This window comes from Grus americana, chromosome 1 (genome assembly GCF_028858705.1).
Source record: "Grus americana isolate bGruAme1 chromosome 1, bGruAme1.mat, whole genome shotgun sequence".
In the NCBI taxonomy this organism is placed as follows: domain Eukaryota; kingdom Metazoa; phylum Chordata; class Aves; order Gruiformes; family Gruidae; genus Grus; species Grus americana.
Genome location: NC_072852.1, coordinates 79,406,583 through 79,428,398, shown reverse-complemented (window position 1 = coordinate 79,428,398; position 21,816 = coordinate 79,406,583). Strand labels below are relative to the sequence as shown.

Genomic DNA, 21,816 nt, shown 5'->3' with positions numbered 1-21,816 from the left:
ATCAGTTTGATCCCAAAATTAGATTTCTGCCGAAGTTCTTTCCACTGCAACTAAATACCACTTACAGAGGAAATAAAAGATCAAAAATTACAGTCTAGAAAATCAGATGGAAACTGGTTTTGTATTTTTGGTACTAAGGCTACTTACTTTTCCTACGCTGGCAAGAGAAAGAACTTGACGATTTAAGGAGTCTTCCATCCTCCTTTTCTTGGACTCTGTTAGCATAATAAAATGTTTTACTTTCCAACTTAAATCAGAATTACGTAGGCTAGTAATCCCTGAAGTCAACAGTATCTCTTGTACTTTGGAATTTTCCAAAATCTCCATTAGTTGTTGAATGATGAAGGTCACCTGCTATAAATATATCTGCATCTTTCTACGCAAATATGTAACTATTTATTGCAATCATAAGGACTGTAGAGAGGGCCACTAACAAGAATGAACATGTTTTGGGCTGATGGCATCCTGAAAAACAGGCTATGTATGGGGTCTGGATGCTCTCTAAGCGGGGGGGGAACAAACACTGTCAAGAGGGTGTCCTTTAGTCAAACTCTATTTATGAGAATACGTTACCACCAAATCTTCATTTAAGGAGTGAGAACGCTGCAGGCGGAGAAGCTTCCCTGCCACAGAGAATGTAATGAAGACTTCTGTATGTACACAGTAAAGTTGTTACGGTCCTTTATTTGCAATGGATGAGAGAGCAGCGTCTTTATTAGTCTTATTCAAAGATCATTCAGGTCAACGGAAAGATTCCCGTAAGCTTCAGGGGCTTTTGTATAAAAGGAAGAGACAAATGCCTAGCGCCAATAATGACCGATGAAATAGTGGGCTGTTTTGAGTGGGGAATGTGTAATATATACACATAATTAATTTGCTTACAGGAGATACATTTTTGTGTATTATACGATTTTTCTGGTAAGCAGAAACCATAGCATATATTTGAGTATTTCCCATTGGACTTTTACTTTATTTCCTCATACCTTAACAAACATAACAAACTGAAACATGGAGCTATTTATTTTCTGTTCTGTAATAAAAAAGATACATTACTTTGATGCCCAGAAAATACATTAAACATTCATTTATTTGTGAGGGTTTCATTATATTATTACATATGCCTTGGTTTGGTGCATAGGAAGTGTACAGTTTAACATGCTGATTTTACTACCCATTTTAAAAAGGTATGGAGCTTTACTCTACAACAGACAGGAGATGTAGGTCTGAGTTTCCCATGTATTGCTGAGTACAGATGAGATTGGAATTTAAGCAATATGTGCCTTATCCTTGTAAGAGGTTAATTTCAATGAGAGGTATTTGTTTAATTAGAATCAAACATAATCTTACAATCAAATAATAAGTACAAAAAAGGAGTATTTTTTTAATACGTGCAATAGCTTGTTAGTCTCTTACTATTCCTAATTCCTTTTGCACTTCCTCTTGTAGCCGTAGCTGAATGGCGCTTTTTAAATATCTAGGCTAAACTTTTCAGAAATGATTAGCAATTCTGGGTGCCAATTCAGAGTTATCCTACAGGGGCCCAGAAGTGAGTATCTGGCGCTTTCTGACAATCCGACTCCTTCAAGGTAGTTAGTATTGAGGTGAAATTACTAATCCTTACCAAACTTCTTCCATGCAAAGATATCATATATTCATCCCAATGAACTCTGACGTCTATTTTGTTCCACATCCTCAGTCACTCTGGTTATCCGGCCAAGGAGCAATAGTTAAGATCTGCCTAAACATTTAGAAAAGGTTTAAATTTCACTAGGCAGCTGAGCACTTTTACACACTACTTATTTATACAGACAACTACTATATCAGGCTCACTTAATTCGCTCCACCCTATGTCTAATCAACATAATAGCTTGTTATTTATCTTAAACTATAAACCAAATATTTAAAAATAAAACAACAAAAAAACCACTATTGGGTTTTACAAACAAGTATATGACATAATAGTTTGTGGTAATGATTTAGGTTGGAGCGGCTTGCTTGTCTGGGATTTTAAACGCTCTCTCAGAACCAGTACTCGGAGACGAAGATGTGAACATTGACAATGTTACGATGAGATACCACTCCACCCATGACGTAGTTCATCTCCAGTTTCAGGATGGCATGGAAAGGTCCAACAATGGGCCTCACCTGGCGAACTACACCTGTTGGGATAGAAATAGGTTGCTGAGATTAATAGGGGAATCCAAAGGGTTTGGATGAGCTACACCTTCCTCCATTTCAGCAAGAGAAAAACTCCCCTTCATTTTCAGTATCGCTTATGGACAGTTATTTTATCTGTTGCAACTATATATTCTGAAATGAGTTGGGTTTTTTTTTTTTTACCGCTTATTCAGAGCAATAAACTCTTTTAAAAGTCTGCGACACTGCTTTCTAAGTAGGACATAAGGAGACTTTCCCTAGGGAAGCCAGCACACACATTGCCCTGAGGAGCACATAAGCACGCACACCTGGGAATGCCACGCAATTTCTGGTATCGTGTTGAAAACCACCTTTCATTTGGAACAGGAGAAATTATTTGTAATGGCAATTACGATGCAGCAATAAAATCAACACTTTCCCTATAAATATCTGATAACACTAATTTGTAAATTGACAGTGTGTTGCATCATGGATGGATAACCCCCACTGGAAGCAATCGGAATCAAAGCAGGCGAGTTTAATGAGGAAAGGGGGACTATCACAGCATCTGTCCCTGTGTCACTCCTCACATGGATGGGGGCCATTCCCTCACCAACACCAGGGGTTGGTAATGAGGAAGCAAGTGGTAAAGGAGAAGCGATCTGTGTCTTCTACGGCTCTAGTCTTTGGGTTTGTTTTACACAGAGGAGCCCCAGTGCTGGGGCGCAGCGAGATTGGGACTGCTGAGTGGTGTGGTCCTCATGGGGGTGGCAGGGGGGCTTCCCCAGCCAGGGCTTGCCCCACCACCCCAGCCAGGCAGCAGGGCGGGCCAGGGGGCAGCCGGGTTCAACCAGGGGCCCAGATCACCGGGCAAGTTCATGGTGATGACGCAGGGCTGAAGTCAAACTAGAAAGGCAACATATGGGTCACGTCCAGAACAAGACGACCCAGAGCTGTGATGGAGCTGGAGACCAGCTCTCTTCCAGCACAGCTCAGGCAGGGACTGAAGCTGAAGTGGGGCTCCTGGCCTCCGGGCAGGGTGTGGGAGGACCCTGGGGAGGCCCATCTGGGCCATCAGGTCTTATCGGTGCCTTGACGCAAGGTGGCTAAACAGCATAGCGTTACAGCTATATAGCTGAGCTACACAAAAGAAAAGTCAACAGGAGCTTTGCTGTTGACTCCAAAGGCTCAGGCTCAGCCCGTAAACATGTTCTCACTTCACAGTTATTTTCTAGGTCCGGTGATTAGAGTAGGGAGCGACCAAACATCTCACATCTGAAAGGATGTATCCAAGAGGTCAAAATCATGTAAACCCGAGGTCATCCGGCAGGCACAGGGAGTCTGGCGGAGACCCCTTCCTCAGACCCCTCCTTCTGACAGCTGGCTTATCTGACAAGGCGTTTGATTCAGAAGGAAATACACAGTTTAAGAAAGGATTATTTAAGACTTATTCCTTCTGCATGCTGTGGGTTATGTTTCACAAGCAGGCAGCACACCAGCGCCTTCCCGGAGTCCCAGCCGAACTCCTACAGCAGCTCCCTACGAACACATTGGCTTGAGATCTGATGGGAGAGATAAACGTTTGCTTATGCAGCCTGTCAGCACCTTTTCCTAAGGCAGTGATGGCATTACAGTTTTGTCCTGTTTAAATACCAACTAATATCTTCAGCATGCAGTAAAATTGCAAACTTTTCACCACATTCACTTTGCTTGCCATATTTGATGAATACACTTTTTAAGCATCCTTCCCCCTACAATTTATATGTACATACATACATATGTGTATTTTTTTTCTCTTTTTTTTTTTTTTTTTAGCTTTCTTGGCTACTCTCCTGCACCTTATAAAAACGACTGGGCTTGGCAGATGATTTATCGAAAAAGAAAAGCCTCGCTAAAATTGCCCTCCCTTTAGGGTAGCATTTAAAGCATTTTGCTAACAACACATCACATTATTGCAGGCAGTGCTTTAAATGACAGCCATGGAAACACGCGGCATTGGAATCACTCAGTACTGGCAAGCTGTTTAACCCACCCTGTTAGCAGCTCATGCAGTGATCACCAAGCCTCAGATGGCAAAGGTTGCTGTTTCCATTTAGCAATCTTTTTATAGTGTTCTACACTTTCTTGCTCTGCTCTGGTAGAGTCTGCTCTAGTCTAGAAGTAGGAGAGCAAAACTGTGTATTTTTCTGACGTGACGCAATTCCGCTCAAGATGGTTTACGCCACAGGATGGCATCTAGCCATACATTATTGATGGAGCATTCAAAGCAGTTAGTTAGTAACTTTCTCATTCTTGTCTGGATGCATTCTGCTAACAGGCAGAAAAAATGGAACATTTATTTTCAAGGTGGAATGGGCAAACACACTGTGATCCATGTGGCGGGACTTTTCCACACAGTTCTCTTGCTGCACTTTTAAAATGAAGCCTAATAATGGTCTGAGAAGCAAATGCTGCACGTGCCTGGACAGCTATATTGAAGCAAGCAATTGAAGGAATGTGCAAAGAAACACAATGCTCTCACAATATTTATTTATCCAGTTCGTTGTGCCAATGTCCTAGATGGTTCTGAAATGACCACCAGAGCAAAAGAACTATTTCCCTTCCTCTCCTATTCAATAGATAGGATGATGCAGTCAGATGGGTTTGTGCTACAGTATAAGGATGCAGCCATTCTAAATGGGCAGAATTAAAAAAAACAAGAGTAAGAAAAAAACCTTGAAATGTTCTACTTGACAAAACAATAGGACAGTTTTTCAGCTCTTGGCAGATTTATTCATCTAGAGTTTTCCATTTTTTTGATGAAAAGTGCCAAAATGGAAGACCTGAGCATTTTTCTCCACCAAACTCACGGACAAATGTGGGTGGAAACCACACAATAGCAAAGCGGCTCAGAGCCTGAAACCTGGCTACGCATTTATCCAGTTCCCAGTGATCCTGCTGCCGTGGTCCCAGGACTTGTCTCAGAAATGCTGTTAAAGGCTCCCAGCTATAATGTGTCGCTGCCTTTTGACGCTGTGTCTGATTCTGCAACGTCTTGTGCCTTTCGTGTCAGGGATGAGGCAGACGCAAACACGGCCAGCAGTGCCTCGCGTTTACTCTCACAAACAGGTGTCTAAGAAAAAACTCGAGGCTCGGGCCTGGTAATTCGCATACATGGCTCAAGGAATCGGCCAGTATCTCGAGAGCATTTAGCACAGGACACCTTTGAAGATGCCATGTGTAATAATTCTGGATGTTTTTAAAGCGACGTGGATTTATCAGTTACTGCAACATTTGCATAAACATGTTGTTCCACTATGCCTTTTGGCAGACTAATGCTGGGTCCAGATTTGTGGTCTGGCATCCATCAGCACTTATAGCTGAATATTAAGTATAAAAACATACTTTATAGTAATAGGAAGGTTACAATTTTTAAATGTACTGAAAAGTCAGGAAATGTAGAAATTAAGCAGCTGCTTTTTGATCTCTTTTTTACCAGTCTAAATCCAAAGTAGCTGGATGGAGCCACTCAGATTTGACACGGGGATAACTGCAGACTGGGACTTGGTCCTGGATCACTGTAGCAGTACACACTGTGCTGAGTCACTCTCCAGAGGACGCCAGAAGAGCAATGGTGTCACTCATTAGGTGACCTGAACGCAGAATGCTCTCAAATACCACCATCATCTGGTGCTCTCTGGGACCAAAGCTGCAGACTCTACAGTTGGTAAATGGGGTGAGCTTATTTAAGCAAGTTCATCCAAATCCTTTTCCAACAAAATTAGATTTCAGCTAGGTTAGCATTTTCCACCAAAAAAAAAAAAACCCAAAAACCAAAACCCCAAAAAACCCCAGGAGAATATTTGCCTATATTAAACCAGGATGAATAACTGATAAGAAACGAACAAGGAGATAAGCGCTGCTGCTGAATCCCTTGTGCCAAGCAATCTCGAGCATCTGTGTTGTCTTGCCTACAGGCACATCTATGCAAGCACGCGCTGTTACCCTCCAGTCTGATGTGCTGCTGTTGCTGTTTATACTCATCGCTTCATAATCTGTGACCCAAACACAGAAAACCCTATGTCACAGGCCAGGCAGACCACTTTCCATCAGCTCCGCTTTGTTTGGTTTTGCCTTTTTGTTAACTGAGCAGAGATGTTATTACACGTCCCAAATCTGCTTGGGTATCTTCATGGTTTGCTGACCTCCTTTTAGAAAACAATGACAAGTCTTCTTTTTCTTGCACACTTTGCCCTTATTGTAAACAGGATCTACGCCAATCCTTTCCATCTGCTGATCTGTGTAAGCAAACAGTCTTGGCTTGAGAGGCAGTAAGTTTTTGGATGTCACAGTTATTTCTGCAGAGATAGTCTGACCATGGCCCAGAGCTTTTAAAGCTCTGTAATTAATACACCGAGCTGCTCTCTTGCCCTGTTTCTCCTTCTTTCATGTTTCATATTTTGATTTTGTCTAAGGTAAAAGTATGTCACCATGTGTAGTAAAGACATTAACCTAAATAGTATATAATACTTATTTTCAAGTGAGAATAATGACAAACACCAACAATCTTAGAGCTACTGTCATTGGATTACTGAGGCTTTGCTTATCAAAGAAGATGGGATAAATAAGATAGCAAGGTTAATATTGTTAATCTTCCTAAGCCTTTCAGCAGAATTTCTATTATTGTAATCAGATGCCACAGGTATTCCTTGGCTTGTCTATACCTCTTTAAGATATCATTACATTTCTCTGCTTTGAAATATGTGAGACCCTCAGGCAATTCACCTCTGTGTCTGGTTTCTGCTTGTATTTTTGCATTAGGCAGCTGATTTTCTAAGAAGCTCCATTTTGAACTTAGGAGAAACACTGCTGTTTTGTTACCACATTAAGGCACTCTGGATGACAAGTCCCCACATTATCAGGCATTAACATTTTGTCTCCAGAAATCCAGACTTCTGATTCTGACTTCTGTACTAAGCTCACTGCCCAGTATGCTGAAGGAGCACTTGCAAAACTCTTTAAAATACCTTTTTTTAAAAAAAAACACTTTTTTTTTTTTCCCCCCCACTGGTAACCACAAAATCTGCACTTGCAATGAATCTGGGTCATTGTGTTCCTTACACCTCTTGCTGAACACTGCATTTGCATTTTCTCTAGAGAAAGTTCCTCTAACAGGGATCTCCACAGTTAGCCGGAAAGCAAAGCAGAACCAAAGAAGATTATTTTCACACTGCCACTCGAAAAAGCTGGTTTGGGTTGGTAAAGAGGATGCATTATGTTATGTCTTCTGTTCCAAAGGTGAAGGTCACAGGATTTTCTTGAGTCTAGTCAAATATTTAAATCTGTATCATTGTAAGAACACAGTAGAGACTTAAGTTGCACCCATTCCTCAAAAAGAGAGCCTCGGATAACCTCAATTTTTAAGGACCTCCACAAAATCAAGCTGAGAAGCGTTAGTGGAGCAGGCAAGGAATCAGAGGCCAAAGGGAGAGGCAACAGGGACTGCTGATTACTGGGGAGCTGTATCTGATGACTGCTGAAAGAGGGGATGTGCTGAAGTAACCCTCTTCTTGCCTTACCTGCATATGCATATGCAGGCATATGTATTTGTGTATATATAAACAATCCAAACTACTGCCAGATCAAAAGCTGTTCTTCCAAATAACCTGTGGGCTATGCTTAGGAAAATACAATAAACACAGTTATCAAAAATGTGATCAATTCCCTCAACCACATCTCAAGCTTTGTGTTAAGTAACAAGCACAAGCGCTCTTTTCCTCTTACCACCTTCTCATCTTCCCTCCCCCCACACCCCCCAAGGAGTTACAGCTATATCGTTTTGTTCTGGTCATCACATACCAAAAAATAGTAACAAAACTACCTTTTTTTTCCTTTTCCTTTGTGCTCCCAGTGAGCGCACAGTCTCCTTTCTGTGATTCTTCTCAGGTGGCAAGTTAACAAAGAGACACGTGGCTTTTTACTGTCAGTCGAATCCAACAGTATTGTCCCTTTTTCATTAGTGCAAGACTTCACACACGACATTATAGGCAGGTGCTAATTTAGCCAGTTTTCCTGGGAATAAACAATTTATTTAGGAAAACTTGCTAATTTTTTTTTTTAAATACCGTTTCATTGTATGATCTGTGGTCAGCTAAAAACTGACCACAGACTGCCTAATCTTGGAATGGATGGTGAGGAGTTACTGAGAGAGCATGAAGTGGTGAAAAGAACAACAATCCACTTTTCTGAATCATTAATCTATAGTTAACATATTCGTCCAGTCCTAAATAGAACAAAACACATCTTTTTATTCATTCTGAGATCTATTTTAAATTAAACACTTTGTAAAAAGTAACTAAAATAATAAGAATGGGATATATATTTGAAATACCAAAGGCAGACAAAGTCAGAGCATAGCTCATTGTTCGCTTTTCCTTCAAAATAAGCACACACTGCTACTGAATTTTGTCCTTTTTTTTTGTGTTTGTCGAAAAGCTGAGTAGGGAATGAGGCTTAACAGGTGAGAGGCAGGAATACATAGTAGGGCTGAAAAACGCATAGCTTATTCATGCAGAATGCATGACATTTTGGTAGCAATATACTCATTTCTATTCCTCATGAAATAAATAAATTCCCATATGAGATGCGTGAGAGCCCAAGCAAATCAGTGTTTTCCCCTAAATTTCCTAATCCTTGGGCTGTGAGTCTACAGGTCTGATTGTAAGAGAAAGCTAAAGTCCATCACAAAATGTGCCCCCTTTGAAAAAAAAACAACACAGGAAGGCTTGTCGACAGAATGTGCTATTACATGGTGAGAGATGGTGCTGTCCGTTTTCAGATGGAACTTTGGGGTGAGCTGCTAATGACACCTAGAAGAGAGAGGTTTCACTGACACAAAAAACACCTTATAATTTTTCCTCTAGCTATTTTCCTTGTGCTTTAAATGGATACTTGGAACATGAAATTATTAATTTGGAAAAATTCAAGTACCAGAGAATGTGGTGAGAGCTGTGGAGCTGGAGCCTAAACTCAACTGAAACTCAGGTAATTTATTGAGCTTTGCATTAACTTCCAAATAATCTCAGCCTATGTTCTGAAGTCCTACATTTGGCTGTTCCTGGATCTCTGTTTCCCCACAAAAACCACTCCAGTCCTTTTTACAGCCTTGTCAGAGATGAATAGTCCTAGCTGCCACAACACAACAGTAACTACCCTTTTTTAAGCAATGGATCTTTGGGAATCACAAGAATAGCCTTTAAATAGTCTGCTAGCCTGTGTCAGGCCATGGGTATGTATGATATGTACAAAGGATGGACATAAGTTCTCCCCTAATGTTAGAAAACTTCTTCAATCCCATGTGGATGTTGCAGTAAGGAAGCCAAGAGGTTATCATCTCGGCCTCCTCAAATCTAAAGCCATTGCACGGCTATTAAAGGAAAGTAGCCCAAAGCACCGGCACGCTAGCGGTGAATGTGTGGTGAATAACTTTTTGCAGGGGAAAACCATGTTTATGAGTTTCCCTTAAGCAATATAAGAAGACTCCTCATGTTAATGCAAGATCCTGGACTATAATTTCAAGTTTGCTTTTCTCCTCAAGGCCTCTTGCTTTATACTGCCGGCCAAGATTTTCAAAATTAAGAGTAAACATCTCAGATGCATCAGTGCTACTTAAGAGCCTTGTCATAGTTTCAAAAGAGATGTTCAGGCAATTAGGAAGCTTAGGACTAGGGAAATGATTGTTGCAGTGGCTATTCTGAAAGGCAAAGTTGATAGGATCATTCCAGAAGTGAGCAAAAGAAAAAAAAATCCAGCCATGAATAAATGCTTCCTTGGATCAAACCATAGGCAACGAGTTGCAGGTTAGGTTTGAAACCAGACTATCTCGGTCTGCAACATGTAAATACATATCTATAGTGTGAAGCCAAAACTATATAGCCAAATTGGTTTTTGGCTCTGTAGACCTCAACTCAAAGAAGTCATGCTGAGATTTGTAAGAAAAAAGTTATTTCTTATTCAGTATTCATTACAAATATACAAAGTTCATCAATAAGGCTGAAAAATAATTCACATCCTGGTAACAAACAGAAAATGCAAATTTTAGGCTATATTTCATTAATTTTTTTCTCTGGAAAAAGCTTTGGGGCTCCGCATATGTTAAAGTTGAATTAAATTCCTTTCCTAAAGACTGCTTTTTATTCCAAAAGGTTATGCCAAAGTAATGATATTCGGTGCTTAAACTGCCCTACCAACATAGCTACTAGAGGACTTACTGACCTATACCATGCCAGGGGAGAAGCTAAGTGAATCAACTGTTGGGTAATTGCCTAATGTATCCTAGCTTTGAAAATGCAATGCTTCAAACATTGCACATTAGGGAATGTCTGACTGCATTTAGTGGAGTGAAAGCTGCAAAGTTTTTCCTTTCACAGCAATCCAGTCCTGTCATGTTTTCAACATCACCGCGATCCAGAATCAGAATCACAGAATAGTTGAGGCAGGAAGCGCCTCTGAAGACCATCTGTACAACTCCATGCTCAAAGCAGAGTCACCTAGAGCATGTTGTCTGGGCTGTGTTCAGTACGGTTTTGAGTATCTCTAAGGATGGAGACTCCACACACAGCTCTAGGCAACCTGTTCCAGAGTTCAACCACTTTGACAGTAAAGAACAGAAGGCTTTTTGTATCTTTAAATGGAATGTCCTGTATTTCAATTTGTGCCCATTGACTCTTGTCCTGTCCACACCACTGAGAAGAGTCTGTTTCGGTCGTCTTTACTAATCCAGTCATCTCTTTGTACAAGGCTGCCAAGTTGGTCAGGCATGATTTCCCCTTCATAAATCCTTGCTGACTATTCCCAGTCTCCTTGTCCTTAATACGTTTGGAAATGTTTTCCAGGTGGATTTGCTCCATCACCTTCTCAGGGACTGAGGTGAGGGTGACCAGCCAGTAGTTCCCTAGATCCTCCTTCTTACGTTTCTTGAAGATTGCAGTGACATTTGCTTTCTTCCAGTCCACAGGAACTTCGGATCATCACAATCGTCCACAGATAATTAAGACTGGCCTCACAATGACATTAGCCAGTTCCCTCAGCACTTGTGGGGGCACCCCATCAGCTCCCACGGACTTGGGTATGTCCAGTTTGTTTAAATGTTCCCTAACCTGATCCTCTTCCACCAAGGGCAAGTATTTCTTGCTCCAGACCTTCCTATTGCTCTGAGGGCCCCGGTACTCCTGAAGGCCAGTCTTATCAGTAAAGAATGAGGCAAGGCGGCATTGAATCTTTCAGCTTTCTCCATGTCTTTGGTCACCAGGTCTCCTGCCCTGTTCAGAAGCAGGCCCGCATTTTTCCTACTCTTCCTTTTGCTGTTGATGTACTTGTAGAAGCCCTTCTTGTTGCCCTTCACAGCAATGGGCTGTGCCTCCACAGGCAGTCTCACAGGCATTATGTTCCTCCAGTCCTCTCTAGTTCATGACTGTGCCTAAAGGCGCAATCTAGCTGTCAAACTGCAGGCATTTCCCAGACCACCAGATGTCTGCTGACTTCAGAAAGTTAATGCACACCTTAGATTCCTCCATCTCTCAAAAGCTAAATAGTCCTTTTTATTTTCTCTCTCTTTTTTTTTTTTTGTGAAAAGCTATGTCTAGTTCTCTCAATTACTTGTGACAATAACAATGTAGGCTCCTGCTATGTGGTGCTCTATAGTTTCTGATATAATCTGTTTTATTAATAAGTGGCTGCTCTTTGGAAAATGAAATATTTCTTGGTAATCATCACTGCAGGCATCAAATCATACAGAAAAATAGCTCTGAAGATATCATTAATCCTTGAGCTGCCACACCTGACAAACATAAATACGGTTAAAGGATTCAGAAAACTCATTAATCAAAATACAAGTACTGAAATAGATTTCCTCTTGCTTTGAAGTATATTGCCCTCATAACATTGTGAATTAGACCTTCATTCAACTTTGATGGTGAACACTTCACGAAAGAATAGATTTGGAGAATCAAGTTAGAGTTGGATGTTAACAAGGCTTCCATGCTGATGGAGAACTGCTTCACAGGCATGTGGCTGGCTATACCTATCTTTGCTGAAGTATCTTGGGACAAGATTTTCAAAAACATGTACCTCTCAGATCTTTATCCAAATTCCTAAGAAAATGGCCTAATTTTCAACTGTTGAGCAACCAAATGCTTATGAAATGCTTCAGAAGTCAGTTTGGACACATAAAATCACACTTTCGTAAGCTACATGAGACTCAGGGCAATTTCACTGTTGGTTTAAGCTGATCAAAACTAGTGATCCTGCTATACCCTCCACCACTTCCCTTGGATTAACACCTGAAAGAAGAGAACCAAAAATGTAGCTTGCTGCACAAACACTAATGCTGACAACAGGGAAAGGACTGGAGTGTTCGTTCAGAGGTAGGCAGGAGAGGGGGATTTCCCTTTTGAGCACCAACAAAGCTCCAGAGCACTTGATACAACCCCAATGCTCCCTGTTAGGGAACAGAAAGGCAACGGCGCTTTAGGTACTGCAACAGCAGCGCGCACGGGACTCCTTATGACTTGGACCAGTTGGTGGAGCGCTGACTGCAGTGGCATGTTATCTCAGGAATAGGCAAAAAGAGTAATTCAATAACCGCGACTCAACAGTGCAGCTCAAAGCTGTACTGTATCCTTCTCTGAGGGGTGTAAAAGAGGATCGGGAGTAGGGCAAGGCGCCCCTCAGAAAAAAAAGAGTAGTGTAACAAGGTGGGCCTGTGCCTGCAACCATAAGCAACTCCTGTTGCTCAGATCTCTCCCAAGCTCAGGGTATCTATTGACCACAGCAAACATTTACAAGCCACATAAAGACAAAGCTCTCCTTTAGACACTGCCCAAACAATTGTGTCTAAAATTCTCCAGGTACTCATAGCCTTTGAAGTTTCCACCTAGGGTACAAGTCTTAGTTTAAATTTAGCTAAAACTGAATCTGCTTCTCTTTTTGCCTTTCATTTCACCTCTAAAGAAAAAAAGGAAAAGGGAATTACAGTACAGGAATTACATTTCAGCGTGAAAAAGGATCTTTCTGCCTTACTCAACAGATCAGAAATTTGGGATTCAATTTATTATAAATGCTATCCTTCAACCACTCAACAAAGTTTAATTTCATTAACACTTGGGCTTCTCTAGAAAGCTTTGATTGCTGAAATGCATCAAATAAAGAGGCAATAAAGAGGCCTCATGGTATTAATACATTTTTTGGCCAGAAACAAATGGTAAATATTTTCAAAGCTATTATCTGTCATGTTGGATCATATGGAGCCTTGGGATTATGAAAGAATTAAAAACAACCTTTGATTTTACTGAGGTTTGGCTAGTTTACAAATACTATGATCTTTATTAAGGATACCAAATAACTTCAGAGAGATGTGCTCTTATCTTGGTTTGGCAAACTTGAAGTGCTTTTAGATCTCTGGTTTGCCTTCCAGCCAAACCTCGCAATGGGTTTTAATGTTGACAATGCTGCGAAATCACTCATGCCTAAAATGCAATAACTGTACTTGAAGTAGCCTCATTAAAAAATAGTTTCCACTATATATTTTTTAATCCTTCCTGTTCCACCTTTGAGAACGTGACATGCTTTATGTAGTACAAGAATCTTACATATTACAAAAACAGGTGGAAAAACTTCAAGGCTGAATGTCCAAAACATGCAAAAAAAATGCAAAATCACATATATCAGCCTCCTGAGACTTTATTCCCACTATCTTATTTACAGGGGGTTTACTGTCCATCATGGTACATCATCATGTACACGCAGTCTCTCCATTTAGTGAGAATGGCTTAGTTTACCCTACCTGTCCCACAACCACATTATTCCGTTTCAGCCAAGCTTTGATACAGTAGCATATCCATGACACCTGGGCAATTAATTATTGTAACCCTAAGCATTTCCTGGCAAAGAGCCACATTATGGCACACAGCACAAAATAGCTCTGTGATTCAATTTACCATGGAAGAAAAAGTACCTAATCCTGAGGATTTGACATGAAAGCCCTTATATAGCTGCTCAGTCATCACCTAGAGGCGACAGCTCTGCTGGTATTGTTAGCAGAACTTCTGACGAGGGAAGCTTTCTGAATCTTAATGTGTGTTAATCCCTGACCAAATTCTCAAAATAAGGCTGAAATAAAGGGTCACTTCACCACATTTGACCCCTTTAAAAGTTAGGGTGGGCTTTTTTTTTTAAGTGAGCCATGCATCTGTGCATCATACTGGGAAAGATTTACGATATGCCTTGAGTCTCTTATCTTCCGTCTCCATTTTTATAGGGTGTGTAGGCGCTACTGCAGGAATGAGATCCTCGCTATCAACCACAAACTCGGGAGCAGCAGCAGCAGAAGCAGCTGAATCAGTCACACCAATATTTGACACTTAGAGATCCTCAGAAAAGCAAGTCTCTGACTACTCTAAACTGGGGCAAAACACCTCAGAAGCCTGAATTCACACAGACATCTCTCAGAGGAATTGCTGTAGTACGTTTCTCGGTGTACTGGATTCCAAATCTGGCTTTATTTGCTCATTTATGTAATATCTCAGCCCACTGTTTAAAATTAATACCAAAAAATGCATGCTATCGAATCTGAACCAAGGACATTTGGCGCTCCCCTTAGCTGTTCCCTGACTCAGTCCATTTCTTTCCTAAGCTGGCAGGTTTATTCTTCACACCACAGTTCACAAAACTTCATCAGAATTGCAGTGTGATTTATTTGTCTGCTGGCTTTATGGAAACTGCAACTGAAGGTAGTCTGTATGAATGTTTTTGTAATACACTACACCTTCCTACCCGAGGGGTGAGATGAACATTGATCAAGGAGGAGCGTTTGATTAACCAGATATTTGCAATGTGCTAGAGTGAAATTTGGCATTAGGAAGGTTGTTCCACTCAAGCACTAGACTTACTCTCACCCGAAAAGCACTTTCAGCACTTCTCAGATACAAAATGAAAATTCACCTCCTGCCTGAGTTGCTTGTTTGCCTCCAGAAGAGCTCTCCAGCCTGACATTTTTTCTGGAGGGGAGGGAGGGTGTTGAGAGATTTGACTACTGAAGAGCGCAGTCATCAGCATCCCGAAAGGGCAGGTTCAGGCAATAAATCTGGGATCCCGTTTACCAAATGGCTTCTGGGCACCCTCGTCTCAAATGCATAGCTACTAATTTCGACAGGGCAACCTGGCATAGAGAAAAACTCACAAAATATTCTTTGCTGAGGGGCTCCTCTTGTGAAAGGGGCAAGCCTAGATGAAACCAGAACAAAGATACTGAAAGGGACTGTGTCTTTTTTAATGTAAGGCTGCAAGAGCCTGTTGAAAAACCTGCTGAATTATGTCCCTGCTCTGTGTGCTCACTGTGAATGACTGCACAGCATCCGTTTTGTATTGCCAGACACCATTGTTGTTTCATGCTAATGACATTATAGTCATGACAAAAGGTGGCTGTTGTCACTTACTTTCTAGTAAGAGTATCCACAAGGGCAGATAACGTACGTCACATCATCACATCCTCGCCTTGGCGAACCGCGGAGCTCTCCTGGATGCCCTCGCTCTGCCTACGCCTAGACTCCATTCCCCACAGAAAATCAACTGTAGGTGAACTGCTACTTTCAGCATCACAGCCTCGCCAGGAAGCCCAAATCAGTCCGGGGATCTCATTACGCTAAACACCGTAGCAAATGCACGGTAAGAGCCAGCCAGCCTCTGGCCCAAAGACAGAGAGTCTGGAGCAACAGAGGGTAAGGGAGAAGCGGAGAGGAACGTGAAGGTACTTGCCCAGCACTGCAGAGCAGAGTGGGTCCAGGGACAAAGTTCAGAACCAAATCTTTTGCAATCCAATGACTCTGAATTTAATGTCAGACCATACAAACATTTCCATGGTGGACTATGAAAAGACTTTGCCACACTGGAAATGGCCAAACTACTTACGAGATACAGAACTACTACCCTTGTGCTAAAGACAGGTTTCCCAAAAAGTCAAGCCTACCTCCAGTCTCCTCCTGCCCCCAACCAGCACGGGATCCCACAAGCACACTTTCTTATGCTATCTGGTTTTGTTTACCTTCTGATCATTTTTTAAGTCTCTGCCCAGCCTCTGGAACATATTAAACAATCATGATACCATAGTAGAAATTAGACTACTAATGAATCCAGTGTTGTGCCATCAGTAGTCGAGACACTTTCTGTAACGGTTCAAAAGTAACACTGTGAACTATCACACGTGTAAAAGAGGCTGGAGAGTCAGGACAGAGACAGCAGCAAAATCCTTGCAAGTAACAGTGGAGAGCAGTAATACATATCTGTAAATTATAAGCAACCGTTGATACCAGTGTATTCAGGCTCCAGCACAACACCCCTGAGAAGCTCTATAGGTAGAAGTGAAATTTTATAATCGTGTTGGCTTTGGATCTTTTTGCTAAGAACAGAACTATTCTGCTTAATAAGCAAGAATATATGCTTAGGTTAGTACCAAATGGGATATGGAAGATTTCAGCCTATCAAAACTACTTTTAGCTGCATTAAGAAATTTAAAAACCTTCCTGAAGTTTACCAGACTGCAAGGTGGTATTACAGTCACCTAAGGAAATGAATGCATAGCTGAGGGGGGAAATGTTTTATAGTATCTGATAATACCTTAGGCATTGATAGGACATTTTTGTACAGGTTGAAAATGCATTCTTCATTTTTCACTGACAGCTGGTTAAAGGAGGAATGCAGTGAAAAGTCTATAAAAGCTTTAAAAAAAAAAAAACAACCTGCACAGGTCTGCAATTCTGTTTTTCTCTCGCCCATGCTAACAAGTGATGTGCAGTTGTTAACAGTATCTTTTGGATTCAATGCCACCCTTGGCCTGTAACCTCGCCAGGCAACAGAGAGTCTACAGCACTTCTTGAACCAGGAAAGAATGGGGTTTCACATCTCTTTTTAATGCAATTGGGTAGAAATATTGGAGGCAACTTTTTACACAATTCTTTTTCTTCAGCTTGCATGAAGTCTACGCACTGCCACTCTACCAGGCTGGCTTTCGTTCCGTCTCATCCACTGGAAGATACTTTCTGGAGGTCAGCATAGCTACTTTTGGAGTCTGTTCTCACTTCTTTCGGCTCCTCCATGTCCAGTATTGCTGATCATTGATTCCCATTTGGTATATTTTCTTTCCTTGATTTTGCAATACTATCCTTGCCTCTTTCTACTCCTACCTTTGTGGCAACTCCTCCTACATCTCATTTGGGAGACTGTGTTCTTTCTTTTTGTAACATTCCCTGGGGCAGCTCCTTCCTCTGTTTCTAGTTTCTTCTTTTTCATTCCTCACAACCTGTTCCTACAGACTCTCATCTCCTCCTATGACCTCAACTCTCTCTCTTCGCCAACAAATCACAAACCAGGCTGATTAGCCACTCTCCGTGCAATCCTACACATTTCTTAGCTTCATTAACATCTTCTCCTTGATGTCTCAGTATCAACTTAAAGGCATAATGGTTAAAACTGACAACCTGACTCTCTTCAGTCCACCATTCTGTGTCAGTGTTGAAGTCCTCACTTTTCTTCTGTAACTCCATCTCTAACAGCTCCTCCCACTCTCTAAACCTTTACCAAAAGAAACCTGTACCTTTTAACTTTTTTTTTCCAGTGTTAGACTTTTGAGAGTATCTTGTTCCTTTCCATTCACGCAGACACAGCTTAGATGCAAGTCCTTCTTAAGGCATCATCTCTCTTCTTGTTTGTGACCGCTAGCAAAAAACTGTTTTACTAACGGAGGACTTCGTGCAAGAGCATCTTCCTTGATCTGTCCTTTCTTCCCCTCTTTTCCCAGTGCTCCTTCCTTTCTTTGAATCCCTTCATTGGTTTCCTCTGCTCTGACATCAAGTCAAGGTTTATTACATTCAGGTCTTTCAGTAACACTAGTAACTATTTTCCGGCTTTTCTTCCACATGCTCTTATGCATTTTATCTCTCTCTGAGCTAGTCCATGTCTTTTCTTAAAAAACCCCACCAAACCAACAACAAAACAACAACTCCTATAGAGGTTTTCTATATTTTCTCTTGTAGAGAAATTTTCTCTTGTAGAGAAAAGATATTTGGTGATCTAATTTCCATTAGCAGATAAAATAGCTTTGATACTCTGGTCATTTCTCCTGAAATATTACAGCAGAATGAAACATGCTTATTATTCCTTTTACCCATGCATCCATGATTTATTATCAGAGTAAATGTATTCTTTCCTCTACAATATAAGATTACAAAATAGGCTACACAGATTCAAGAGGCATATGTCCATCAGCGGTCATCAAGCATGATGGTCCAGGTGTGCTTTCTCAGAAGCATATAAATCGATGATTGCGGTAAGTTGGAACATTGTATCTGGAGAAAGATTCCGGTATACCTGTCTGTTACTGGCCCGTATGTTGGACACTGGTTACTGGGCTAGTTGGGCGTTTGCTCTGCTAGAGTCCTTATGTTGCACCCCCACAGTTCTTATGTTCCTATAACTTAATGGGATAACCAAGAAATCTTTATGATATTGTCTATGCCCTTTGTCTTTTTCCACCCTTATACAAACCGTTCCTCTTTCTTTACAAGAGGGACTCACTTTGTGAACTCCTATGGACTAAGATTCCATCTCATTTATTTGTCTTGAATACTTCCCAGCACTTTATGGGAACACCTAATGTTCTGATTATTAATAACAAGAAAAACGATATTATGATGAGAGCAGTAGAACCACTGCTGGCAGAATTATTTGCAATCCTAATTTCACACATACAACATGGTGTCCTGAACCTCTGCCCCTCCAGGTAATATCAGCTAGGGTTTTGTTTTGTTTTTCCTTTTCCAATTCTGCTGCAGGCAGTTTACTTTGCAGCTTCCATCCATTAATCTCAAAGTACTTTTACATAGAAGAATTAATTAAGACTCTTACATACAAGAATTAATTAAGACAGTAGTAGGCATGTTTTATCATCTCCATGTTGCACATGGGGGAACTGAGGTGAAGAAAGTTGCCCAATTCTTTTGCAGAGCTGGGAATGTACTTAGGCACATACCGTATCCTCTCAGCCCAGTGTGTAAGAATATCCGTTCTCTCTTAACGTTGTGAGGCAGATATCCAGTTTACCAAGTAAAACAGCATTGACGCCCAGTCCTGTTATTCAAAATGGAAACACTTCCCCCAGGCGACTACCTTGGCCAGTCAAATTTCTAAACACATCCTTCTTTCTTCAGGCAGAAAGAAGAACACAGCACGAAAAGCAAACTACTGTAACTACTGTGGGATCTGATAACATTTATACTCTTCTAAAGAATCAACCCAATACCTGAAATCTGTAATCTTATCATCCTGCTTTAACAGACTCTCCCTCTTTCTCAGCACTCACATGTATACTTCTGTTTGATAAAGAAAGAAATACAAACCTAATGACTTATGATTTTTATCTACAGTTCATAAAACCTTTGCACAGCTGATGCTGTACTATCTCGCTTCTGAAATGCAACAGTGCCACCTTCAGATCATGCTAAATATGACATTTTCACAAACCATCAGTATGGAAAAAGGACAGCAGCGATTTTTCTTTTCATCCAGACAAGTCCTGCTAGAAAGCACAGAAGCACATGTATAAACCTGAGCAGAACCTGCACATTCACCCACTGAAACACAAACGTTCACTGGGAACAGTGGTCCTTTATTTTCATAAATAAACATTAATAAAGAGCAATCAAAAACTACTTTTTAATACCTGGCATATTAATTCTCTAAGCATGAGAATCACAGCATATTCCCTGGCCATGGCACTAGCAACTCACAGGGCAGAGCAGCACATCACCTGGGACCTGCTCCTGCTCTGCATCCTTCACATAATTTGCTAACTACTCCTGGGTATGCCGGGTCCCAGAGCGCCAAACTACAGTATACACTGGAAATATATACCTGTATGCATGTGTGTATATATACTAGATACACTATACACATTCATACTGGATACAGTACGCATTATATCCCCCAAAAGGGCCCTGCTCTGAAAGAAACCTACCAGAAAGCAGGACCCCAGCTTGTGCTGCAGCCCCTCCTGCTAGATGAGGAGATGCAGGTCTAGCGTGTGACCCACACCCACAGATATACTTCCCGCCATGTCTCCTCCCTGCCAAGTTGAGACTGTAAATCAAATATGTATGTTCCAGGCTGAAATGTCTTGTAAACCACAGCATTTGACAGATCTCCTTTACCCTCAACAGAGGTATTTATTTAAAACTGAACCAGCATGTCATTAAATATTAAAACAGGTAACAGTTTCAGTAAATTCAGTCCTGCCTTAAAAATTTGATTATTATCCACAAATTGGTGCAATGCTGTTTAAAGAAGAAAGAACGGTTAATTAAAATTACCGTCTCTTTGCTGACATACTACATATTTTATATTTGGTTTGATTATAACGGGCAAACCTTGTAATTTTAAAGCTAAGCCATTTGCATTTGTAATTAGAGCCAGTTCTGAAAAAGTTAACATACTTCTCAAATTAAAGTTTAGGCCTCTGGTATTTTGAATAAAAAACCATCTGTGAGATATTAGTTCAAATTACACATATTGGACTGGAGAATATTAAATCAATACAGGCTTGAAAATAAAGGTGGGAATTAATGAATTGAGTTAATTTCCTTAACCTCAATCTACAATATTATTGAGAGAAGAAAGTAAGCAGAAAACGTTCTACTCACCCACTGTCATACCGTCCATGTAACGCTTGATGATATCAAAGGAATCTCTTAAATTTCCTTCTGTTATATCAAATATGATATCTGCCTGGTTGGCTGGATATGTAGGTGTGATGGCACGAAGAAAAATAATCTCTGCAAATAAAGAGTATCACAGAATGTACTAAGAAGTATTTGAAAATATCACTGAAGAACCCAACAGAATTTGACCCAAAATTACTTGTCCTGAAAGCTGTTGGGAGGACAACCCCTTGCCCTACCACTCCCCGTTTGTCCTTTAAAATGGAAAGAAAGAAGATCTGAGGGAAGGGACGATTCGGATAGATTTATTTTCTCCTCCTGCACTGTCCAAGAAGCCCTGAAGCCAAAACACTGTAACTTTTAGAGTCCAGAAAGTCCACTCTTAGAAACCAGTCAGACTTCCAGCATGGACCCAAGAGGACAACACCGAGGATCCACAGGGTGGGGAGTGAAGGGGACCAAACAGATAAACCCCTGAACTCCGATTCCCTTACGCAGTTACACAAAGTATTGCTATTACAAATTACAGAGTCCTTTTGAGTATTGGAGGAGGGGTTTAGGTTTAAAAAAAAAAAAAAGACTATTTTTCAAGCCCCTCGTGAGGGAGGTAAGTAGTATTATTTGCCTCATTACACTCGCTCTACAGATGATGAAACTAAACCATGGGGCAGTAAGAATTCACCCAAGGCCATGCACTGAATTAGAGTTTAGGAACATCTTCTGGGCTTCGGTAGTACTCTCAGATCACTAGGTCTCATCTCTTTTTATTAAATCATGAGGATGGACTAATGAGGGAACAATTTGGGAAGCATCCTGGGCCAAATCCTTAGCTCTGCTGCCAGTACACCTGGTGAGGCTGAAGGGGCGTGTGCGGGAGCAGAAGTGGCTATGGGGCATTCCTCCCTTCCCTCTGAAGTAGGGCCAGCCAAGGCCTGAA

General features: G+C 41.1%; 1 protein-coding gene across 1 annotated transcript in view; it reads right to left on the bottom strand.

Moving 5' to 3' along the window:
* Positions 1 to 664: 664 nt before the first annotated feature.
* FBLN1 (fibulin 1) overlaps positions 665 to 21,816 on the bottom strand; it is a 79,217-nt gene continuing 58,065 nt past the window's right edge. Inside the window, exons 16-17 of the mRNA XM_054848242.1 lie at positions 20,862 to 20,993; positions 665 to 2,159 (exon numbers count right to left, since the gene is read on the bottom strand). Of these exons, the coding sequence (XP_054704217.1) occupies positions 2,020 to 2,159; positions 20,862 to 20,993 (272 nt within the window). The 3' untranslated portion in view covers positions 665 to 2,019. The remainder of the gene's footprint in view (positions 2,160 to 20,861; positions 20,994 to 21,816) is intronic.